General features: G+C 38.1%; 1 protein-coding gene across 1 annotated transcript; it reads left to right on the forward strand.

The window, feature by feature from the left end:
• Nucleotides 1–486: 486 nt before the first annotated feature.
• LOC121249180 (RING finger protein 10) lies at nt 487–10702 on the forward strand. Its single transcript, XM_041147896.1, is given in 10 exon segments — nt 487–784; nt 787–843; nt 1331–1377; nt 1610–2920; nt 8147–8235; nt 8610–8712; nt 8847–8951; nt 9379–9514; nt 10170–10346; nt 10537–10702. Coding segments are annotated over 10 exon segments (2337 nt in total). The 5' UTR covers nt 487–627; the 3' UTR covers nt 10692–10702.
• Nucleotides 10703–11260: the final 558 nt, after the last annotated feature.

Here is an 11260-nt window from a genome sequence, read left to right on the forward strand (position 1 = left end):
CAGGATCACGATAAGGACTAGGAGACCCACCCTCCGCCAATATTGATGATAAAATGAGTTAAAAAAGAAAAAAGAAAAGAAGACGACCTAAAATAATGATGATGATGATGATATTTTTCAGAAATAAAAAAAAAAAATTATGAATTGAACGTGTTTGGTCCTTTTTTTGAAGCAATTTTTGGATCTTATTCAAGAAGTTCTCCATAATCTATTTTTTAGAATTCGTTTAGATAGTAAAATAAGATAAGATGAGATGATTTTAGATGAGTTAAATAAAATATTATTTTGTAATATTATTATTATTTTAAGATTTGAAAAAATTGAATTACTATTTATATTTTGTATAAAAATTTAAAAAATTGTGATGAGAATAAGAAAATTTTAAACAAAAACTCTTTAATCAATACTATTTTAATATTTTTGGCAAAAAACAAATCAAAACAAAACAAAAGGGGAGGGTATTGAGTCATTGACGTACGTCAACCGATATTCGGTGGAAGATGCTCCGGTAGATACCGAAATAAATAAAGAAAAGGAGGGAGAGACCCAGCGAGAGAGAGAGAGAGAGCACAATTGCTGCTGAACCACCACGCGCAACGAACCTCCTCAGTCCCTTCCAAGACTTTCATGTCCATCTTGCCCAACCATACCCAAGGTTCTATATCCTCGACTTCCTCCTCTTCGCTCCCTCTATACCCTAATTCCCAACAACATGGAACAACTATACGTGACCTCCTTCAATCTCCTTCTCCTTCTCCATCTCCGCCCTCTCTTTCCCCCAAGTCGAATCTCTCCAGATCTCCGACTCTCAATCCCCCATCGCTATGCTCCGCTACAGTTCAGGTTACTTTTTCTTCTTTTTTTACGATTCTTTGGTTCTTTTTGTTTTTTTTTAAATCTAAGTCAAACCTATAATTAGGTTGGAATTATTCAGTGGGAAATTATGTACTCGTGTTTGTTTTGTTTGGAAAGAAGGAACTGAAGTGCTTAATTTGAGCTTAAGAGGCTCAGCTGTCTGGGATTTATCGCTTTCGTTTTTGTATTGAAAAAAAAAAAAACTAATTAGTAATTCAAAGAAAGAAAGCAAAAAATGCGTAGCCATTTTGGTTCATTTAATGGTCCTTGTTTTGCTTTCGATTTGTCTTCCTTTTAGTTTATATGATTAGAGTTCCATTGGCACAGTAAGAGGAAAAGTAGAATTGCTTTGAATTACAACGTATTGCAGAGATTTATTTTAGTTTGTATGATTGGTTTCCTCTGCTTGATGGTGTTTGATATTTGAATGCTACACTTTTGGGTTTTAACGTGCGTAATTTTCTGTATTTGGCAGTTTCATTGGCTTCAGCCGAAAAAGATTTTGGTGGATCTTCCAAAAAGGTAGTTTAATTTATTTTCTTTTGTTTGTTCTTCTCTCTCAGAATAAGTTTTATTTTTGCACAACCCCATATGTACAACAAATCATCTTTGTAAAGCATGATCGGTTGCCAGTTGGTCTAGTATGCTTTTATGAAGCAACCAGGATATTGGAAGTAATTAGGATGTTAAATCTTTTGCAGTGAAATTGCAGAAGCTGACATCGTGCATTTTGCTTGTATTTCTTCTTCTCTAGGTAAATGATACTGGGACTCCGAATGATACGAAGACTTTACCTCACCAAAGCAGTGATACAGATTCCCAGTGTCACTCAGGTGGACGAGGGGTTGGATCAGCCCAGTTGATGGGGAGGATGTCAGGAACTATCATTTCTCCTCGAACTGAACGAAGTATGGTGTCTTTAAATTCTCATGGAAGCAATATGCATTCATCAGGTAGAAAAGCCCAGTTTATGAATGGTAACCACTTGCTGAATTTTCATTATGATCCTATTTCTCGTCCTCAACATCAACCAAGGGCTCTGCCACCAAGAAGGCAGCAGAAGACAAAGCCATACAACAAGGATCTTTTTCTTCAGGCAAATTATAAATTCGTGGTGCTAGATTCAGGAAATTATACTCCTGAATCTATGGATCCAGATAAAATGTTAAGGTGGGAGGATATAATATGTGTAATGTATTCAACCCCGTTTCCAGTTCAGTGCCCGATTTGTTTGGAGTATCCTCTTTGTCCACAAATAACCTCATGTGGCCACATCTTTTGTTTCCCATGTATTTTGCAATACTTGTTAATGGGCGAGGAGGATCATAAAGGTGACAGCTGGAAAAGATGTCCATTATGTTTTGTGATGATATCGCCAAAGGATCTATACACCATCTATATTGAGAATGTCAAACAACATTATGTTGGTGACACTACTGAGTTCGTACTTTTGACTCGGCAAAAGGATTCCGTTTCTCTATTACATAAAAGCAAACAAGAGACAGATATCATGCTCTGTCACAATCATGAAATCTGTGATCCATTTTCTAAGTTTACATTTACTTCAGATGTAGATCTCTCGGTTAGAAAAGCAATATCTGATCTAGATAGTTGGTTAGTCAGAGCAGATTCAGGGCTTGTTGATGAGTTAGAGAAGCTTCCATATGTATGTGCAGCAATGGAACAATTAGAACAGCGGAAGAAGTATTGGAATGAGCACTGGGCTGGTGAGAGTCACAGATCAAATAAAATTACTGATTTTCAGGTTGAATCTCATGTACTCGTGTCAACTGCATGTGCCACTCGTACTGATTATGATGAGAGTAGTTTTAGATGTGGAACTCTGTCTACCCATGTCAATGACCAAATTAAGTGGTCTGGTAATTCAATACTGGGAGAGTCAAATGGAGGGGCACATTTGGATAATGAAACTGCAAATCAGAGGGAATTGCTGGAAGGGCAAGATGCATCTCTATCTTCTTCATATGGTGAAAGCCAGAGTCGTCAAAGGCTCTCAAATGAAACTAGAGATGCAAAGGACAAGAACTCATACAATTTCTACCAGGTTACTTTTTTTTTTTTTTTTTTAATCGGTAGTTTCTACTAGGTTACTGAGTGTCACATATCCTTCTTTTCTCCTTTGTTTTCCAATCTTTCCTAGCAAACTGATAATCAGTTGTGTAGGGGATTAGGTGCATTTTGGCAACCAAATAGTATAGATCTAATTTTTTTTTATCGGTAATCAAGTTTTATTCATAAGAATAGGCAAAGCTCAAGTACACAATGAGTATATATGAGAAGTGTCTAACTAGAGTTTACAACTGATAGTAAAAAGTCATGGACATTTAATCCGTTGCAAAGAATGACCTCCACCCATAAGAACAATGTTTTAAAGAAGAAAACTTTCAGCTCCTCCATTGTCCTCTTGCGGTTTTCAAAGCTTCTATCATTTTGCTCCCACCAAATACACCAACACATACATATAGAATATGTTTTCCAGATTGCTGCAACTTGTGAATTATCTAGCTTGCTAGAAAATCCACCAATCTAAGAGGCATGACCCATGATAATCCAGTTCCTGCAAAGAAATAATCCCACATTGTCCTGGCCACCTCGCAATGTAGAAGCAGATGATCTACTGATTCACCATCGTTACAAATGCAAATCTAGCCTAACACCATTACCCAATGTTTCCTTAAGTTCTTTGGTGAGAATTTTGCCCAATGATGCTGTCTAAACAAAAAAACTGCTTTTGAAGGAGCTTTCGTCTACCAAATACTCTTCCATGGAAATGTGGGCATGCCTGGTCTCGTTAAAACTTTGTGAAATGATTTGAGTGAATTTACCTTTCTTGGAAGGGCTCCAGATCATCTTATCTATGGTGCCCTCGGTCATACGTATGGAATATAGTGCCGCATAGAACTCTGTGATAACCTCCATCTCCCAGTCTTGGGCTGCCCTAGTGAAATCAACATTCCATTGAGGGGAGCCACTAGAAAAGGCCAAGAGGTCCGCTATCGCTGCATCCTTTGCTCCTGCGAGCTCAAATATGGTAGGGAAAGTGTCTTTGAGGCTTTGTTCATCACGCCAATTGTCATACTAAAATTTGACACGAGAGTCGTCACCCACTACAATATGGGCATGTCTCCGAAAGGTCTCCCAACCCTTCCTATTGTATTTCCACAAACCCACCCCATATGGACCGCGTACCTCATTCGAGCACCAACCACCCCAAGCCTCCCCAACCGGTGCATCTATAACGGACTTCCACGAGACCCTCCTTTCGTGTTGGTACCGCCAAAACCATTTGCCCAATAGGGTTTCGTTGAACTTCATCAAGTTACGAATCCCCAGTCCACCCCCATAAATTGGAGTACAAACCATTGATCAATTGACCAGATAAAATTTGAACTCGTCCCCCAATCCACTCCACAAGAAATTGCTTTATAGCTTATCAATACAGTTGGCAACCTTTGTTGGGAGCGGGAGCAAGGACAAAAAATAGATGGGTAGGTTAGAAAGAGTACTTTTAATCAAAGTGAGCCTACCACCTTTAGACAAATACAACCTCTTCCAAGATGCCAATCTGCACTCTACCTTTTCAATCACAACATTCCAAATCCGCTCTGATTTAAAGGAAGCGCCCAAGGGTAAGCTAAGATACTTTAGGGGTAGAGAAGATACCTTACATTCCAAGAAAGAGGCTAGAGTCGTCGCTTCAGCGACAATCCCCACCAGTACCAGTTCAAACTTTGAGAGATTAACTCTCAATCCTAGACAACTTCGAAACAAGAAGTAGAGCTCTCAAAGATTGGATATGCCCAGATTTGCTCAACAAAAGATGAGAGTATCATCAACAAATAGTAGGTGAGAAATATCAATGGAGCCATAATTACCATTCCCCACTGAGAAACCGTAGAGAAAACCACCTTCCACAAGGCTTACAATCCTCTTACTGAGAGCTTCCATGACAAATAAAAAGAGTAAGGGAGAGAGTGGATCCCCCTGTCTCAAACCATGGGAGGAGTCGAAGAAACCCACTAGTGAACCATTGACCATGATAGAAAAGCAGACTGTTGAGATGCAAAATTCTACCCAATTCAGCCATTCTCTCCAAAACCACATCTTGCAAGTAAAGAAAGCAAGAACTTCCAATTTACATGATAATAGGCTTTTTCCATGTCTTGTTTGCAAAATAACTCAGGTTCTCAAGATTTGAGTCGTCCATCCAACACTTCGTTTGCAATTAAGACCAAATCTAGAATTTTTCTGCCTTTGACAAATGCATTTTGCGGCTTTGAGATAAACTTCTCCATCACCGTACTCAATCGCTTCGCTAGCACTTTGGAGAGAATCTCTTAGACCCCATTCACAAGGCTAATGGGATGGTAGTCTCGAACATCCATAGACCCCACCTTTTTGGGAATGAGTGCTAAAAATGTAGCATTGAGATTTTTTTCAAATCTGGCATTATTATGGAACTCTTGAAATACCAGCATAAGGTCACCCTTTTTCACTTCTCAACAGGTTGGAAAAAGCCCATGGTAAAACCATCAGGGCCTGGAGCCTTGTCACTAGCCATACCTCGGATTACTTTGCATACTTCTTCTTCAAAGGGCCTCTCAAGCCACCCTGCACACTGTTGATCTAATGCTGAAAAAGTCAAACCATCTACTTTCGGATAAGAGATGTTCATAATACTGTGCAATGTGGTCCTTGATGATTGATTGATCCGAAGAAACTGCTCCACCTACCATCAACATATCAATGGTGTTGTTCCTCCAATGTGAATTAGCCACCCAATGGAAGAACTTCATGCACTTGTCTCCCTCCTTGAGCCATAGTGCCCTTGATTTTTGTCTCCAATAAATCTCTTCCATCAATATTACTCGTTCAAGTTTTATAACTACCTGACTCTTGTGAGTTCTTTCGTATTCAGAGAGAGTGCTTGCCTCCTCCTCGCCCTCCAAACCCTGTAACTCCTTTAAAAGGGAGCGTCTCTGTAGAATAACATTGTCAAACACTTGTTCATTTCATTGCTTCAAATCATGTTTTAGCACTTTTAACTTTCTTGTCATTATGAAGCTTGGAGAGCCTTGGAAATCATAAGAATACCACCATTGTCTAACCTTGTCTGCAAACTTGTCAGATTTAAGCCATATATTTTTTAATTTAAAATACCTTTTGCCTCCTTGGATGCCTCCACAGTCTAAGAGCACTGGCATTGGACTAGCCAAATACTAATGAAATCCAAAATATAGCTAAGTTTTGTATAAATGACATGGATTGGACTAACTAAAAACCTTTAGTTTAGACTTTGAGCTATAGTAACTCTAAAGGAATTTTCAAAGTTGGAGAGTCATTATTCACCTATCAAATCCATATTTTATTCACAAATAATCAACAAGACTTTATTAAATTCTTTTTAAAACTTTCATTAGTAAACAAGGCTATAATGTCCAGATTTTCCAAGAAATATTTTTTGTAAACAAGACTATATTATGTTGGATAATTAGTTTGATATAAAAAAAATAGTTGGGAAATAATAATTTTAAATAAAAATGAAATTATTAATTAATATTTGGAGTGTATTTGCAAAATATAAAAAAACATTATTATTAAAATACATAATATTATATTATTATTTTGATATTGGGATGGATAGTCTACTGGACAATGGCCGTCCATGCATCACCAACCCCAGCTTTGCAGCCTCCTCAGTTATTGACAACCCCACCGACACAAGGTTTCGGGTTGAAAGGTTGCCGGAAACAGTCCTTGAAGTTGCCGGTGACAATATTTGTGACACCCCTTGCCGGTGTTAGGTTGGCGTCTCAACCGGCCCAACTGAGGACGTGGAGCCCTTCTCAAAGGAAGGCCCGTTCCTTCTAAGACGCCATTTCATTTTGGGTTGGATTCGGCGTTCCCATAATAACCATGGCCTTGCCTTTGTCAGGCCTGAGGTTCAGCCCATTGCCCTTAGCTTTTATTTTGTTAAGACCAGATCTACATTGACCTTGTCTCAAGCCTAGGCCCAAGCCTAAATCCATTTTAGCTATAAGAGTTTCTACTGCCTTTGTCAACAATCTGATTTCTTCTTTCAAACCAAAAAGGGCCCCCTGCGCCTCCCTTTGGCAGCATAGGACAGATTGCCACCCCCCTTTCCGGTACATCCCCTTGACCATTCTCTGCTACAAGTCCTTTGTTGTCCTTTTCTTTTTGTTGCAATGCCAAGGAGTGGTCCGTACCATCCAACACTGTCGTTCGTTTCCCAGCGCCACCCATCGCAGCTTCTACATACAATTTGTCCTGCCTCCCCATCTCCTTTCCCTTTTCTGCTGTTCTGTCCATACGTACAGCCGACACCGGCGTCTTGTTTACCGGAATATGCATGGACAAAGCATGCTTCATTTCCATTGAGAGGTATTTCCAACCCCTCCCTTCCGTTCCTTCCAGGATCACCAGAGGACCACAATGCCCACTGCCACCATATTCAGTTACTTCTAAGTAACGCACAAAATCGTTTGAGTGTCGATGAACAAACAATGCCTTCGTACCATCCCAATATGTCTTGTAAAAATTTTTACTTCCTCCACTGTATTGGCTAGCCAACGAGCACTGCCATGGCTGAAAACCATCTCCTTAGTGACCTTCCAAAGGAGATGGTATGGATCTAATATCTTTTTCAGTTTGTATGTAGCGCTTTATAGATTTGGCTGTCATGATTTACTGAATTATTTGGCTAACATTGCTTTACTGAAGCTTGTCTAAAGAGCACATCATATTTAAACATGTTATCTCTGCATGAAGGCCTGACCATTGGCAGGATCTTCTATCATTAATCAAGTCCAGGGAAGATTTCAATAATGACATGATTGTGTGTGTGTGGAAAAAATGGAGAAAAACAAGCAATTGCACCTAATATTTTATAGAGAGGAAAAGCTGCTTTGTTTTATTGAAACTTCTGTGGATGACCGAAATGCTCTAGAAAGGTGCTTCTCACATGAAATTCTTGCTTTTGCAAACACCATTTACCATGATCAAGATTATTGAGTAGCTGATACTAGCGATTACCTTAGGCTGAAACCAATGGTATGGCAATGATCTTGCTTGTGGGATGCTTTAGTGAACATTAGATGTTTTTCTAATGCTCCTATTAATGCCTAAAGTTGCTAATTTCTGTTTGGACTTATTTATTAGAAATCATGTGCGTTGTTCCCAAATTATTCTCTTTCTAAAGTAAAATTTGACATTTGTTATGTTTACCTTTCTGTGCTTGTGTCTGTTGCAGGCTGCTGATGGTCAGCATCTGATTCTTCATCCGTTAAACATGAGGTGTCTCATACATCATTATGGGAGTTATGATATGCTTCCACACAGGTTTGAAGAAAAACTCAGTTAAAACCTCTTTGTGATAAGACATATTTCAAATATAGATCTAGAGTTATTTGATATCCCCATGCCTACCCAAAAGACCAAAAAACAATGTGCTGAAAAAAGCACTTCTTGAAACTTGGTAGCTTTGATTTCATCTGCAAAGTGAGTTACTTCGATCATATACTGACATATGGAATATCTGTCTCACTATCTAGTAGAATTTAATATCTATAAATATATACACATGGGAAAGAAACTTGTAAGGATTTCTGTACGTGCTTCTGGACTTTACAGTTGGAGACTGTCACTCAGTCGTTTTCGGATGTACTATTATTTATATATAGGTGGATTTTTTACTCATTCGTTTTCTGATGCAGAATAAGTGGCAGGATTTTACAGTTGGAGACTGTCACTCAGTCAGAGGCCATTCGGAGGCGCTATCGTTACCTAAGCCATTTTTCTTTAACAACAACATTTCAGGTATATTTATATCTCTATTTTTTTTCTAGTTTAAATATTCATGTGGTTATATCTTTCTTTTTACTTATCAAAAACAAAAATATTCATGTGGTTTGCTTATTAGCTTTGATTGTTGGCCACCTGATTTTTTTCAGCTTTGTGAAATTGATCTAAGTGAGACACTCTCTCCTGATGCCCTGCACCCCTTCATGGACGAAATAAAGAAGCGTGAAAAGCAGAGGAAACAACTTGCCAGGAAGGTATCATCTCCCGTTCTGAGCTGTGCTTGTGTTTGTACACTTGATAGAAGTATTTTTGTTAATAATTTTGCTAGATAACTCTAATAATTTTGTTAACATGAGAATTCATTGATGGTCAATGTCATTACTAAAAATCCCATATATTACCTCATTATTTCAGGGTCACATCAAGAATGTAGGAGGGATATTTAGTTTCATTATATGTTGTGGTTTATAACGGTGCTTTAGGGAATAAGGGTTTGATCTCTTTGTTTTTTATAACGATTGTGTTGTGCTTGGTGCACCCTCATGCACACAAAACCTGGAGAGAAAAACTGCCGCATTGTTTGTGCTGTTGGTTGAGTTGCTCTCGCTTTCTTTTTTTGGTGAAGTTTAACATGAACTTGTGAATGCTTTTAGAATTAATTATTTGTTCTTTTATTTATAGGACCGAAGGGAGAAAATTGAGGCAGAAGCTGCTGCTGCTGCTGCTGCTGCATATACCATGTCCCTGCCCGTATTATCCAGTTTTGGACGGACCTCTCATGATGAGTTGCCTGCATTTTCCATGGATGACTTTGAAGGTAATCTGCTTTGTCAGGAAATGAGCAGACATCCTACATGTGATAACCTAAGGCCCCGTTTGGTTTCACAGATGGTCCCAACCTATCTCATCTCATCTCAACATTCAAACACCATTCAAAACACAAACACTTTTCAATTTCAAATTTCCATCAAATCATTACTTAGGACCTCGTTTGTTTTCGCAGATGAAATGAGATTAGTTGAGATAAAAATTAAAAGTCGAATAAAATATTGTCAAAATATATTTTTTTAATATTATTTTTGTTTTGAGATTTAAAAAAGTTGAATTGTTTATTTTATTTTGTGTGGGAATTTGGAAAAATTGTAATGATTAGATGAGATGAGAATGATTGTGAAAACAAACGAGGCCATTACAACTTTTCCAAACTTCCAAACACAAAAAACAATTTAACTTTTTCAAATTACAAAACAAAAATAATATTAAAAAATAATATTTTAACAATATTTTAACTTTATAATATTTTTATTCAACTTTTAATGTTTAGGACCACCCGAAAAGTTAGGAAGTTGTTTTGTGGATGTGAATCTTGAATGAAGATCCTGATGGCTGTATTAAACTGCAGCATTAGTTTTTCCCTTCTGATAGTAGTTTACAGAATGTTCACATGTTTATTCTCATCTTCCCTTTTACAGCTTTGGGAAGTTCTCCTGCAACATCGTCAAGCCCCCCAATTGTTGGGGAGAGGAGGCTGTTCTCAAATGTAACAAGGCTTGGTTTTGCTGCTGGTCACGATTCTCCTTCTCTGAAAATTCAAGAACCCAATTCTCTGCCCAACAGTGGAGTGACCACCAATTCTTCTGTTGTAAACGGTACTTCACTAGTGTGAAATTTGATTATGCTTGATGTTCAAATGCTTTGTAATTGCTGCTCTTGATTCATAAATAGATGAAAGGATGGAGCATCAGTAGCGTGCTAAACTACCTTCTCGTGTTTTCTCTGTTAGAAATCTGCTGCTGGAATATGTCCTACCCTCTGATGTTTGAACTTTTGTCTCCACAGGTTCCCAAAATGCAGGCACACCTTCCTTTGCCAATGTAGTCTCCAAAGCAAAATCTGTTGAAACTTTGGATGCGCCCAAGATGAATGAGCTAGGGAAGAAGGGGAAGAAACCAAGTCGCGTACTTTTGTCAACAGCTGGTGGTCGGCGGTATTGATTACTATGGTGCTTTGAAAATATCCCCCCACCCACTTTCCTTTCCCATCTCAAAAATAGAAAAAAGAAAATGAGATTCTGTTTATGACCCCTGTATGACCGTCGATGTAAAATGGATGAGTATTGGAACCTATAACTTGTAATTTCCAGCTCTTGTGAAGTTTCTGAAAAGGGTTCTGTGCTTTGTTGATACAAGTGGCATGATTGTTCCCTACAATTCACTATAATCGAAGAAAATAAATTAAAGCTGCAGCACCTTGAGACCTGAATATATGTACCTAAGCATGTGCCATTCAATCTATTAAATTGTCATGTGAGAGATTTTTCTTTTTGATAATAAAAGGTTAAAATAAGGGTGAAGAGCTTTTAAGATGTAATTGAGAAGTTAACATGTCATGTGGTTGGTCAAAGGATCTAATGCTCAACAGGCTGATATATTACATTCATAGGAATTATTTAGCTATCCTTTTAATAAATAAAATCTGAGAGGGCTTCTTTTATATTGTAATTATTTGTATAGGCCTTAAGATGTAAGATGTTTATGATCTTCATCTACCGCAGGAGCTCAAT

Source organism: Juglans microcarpa x Juglans regia, chromosome 2D (genome assembly GCF_004785595.1).
Source record: "Juglans microcarpa x Juglans regia isolate MS1-56 chromosome 2D, Jm3101_v1.0, whole genome shotgun sequence".
In the NCBI taxonomy this organism is placed as follows: domain Eukaryota; kingdom Viridiplantae; phylum Streptophyta; class Magnoliopsida; order Fagales; family Juglandaceae; genus Juglans; species Juglans microcarpa x Juglans regia.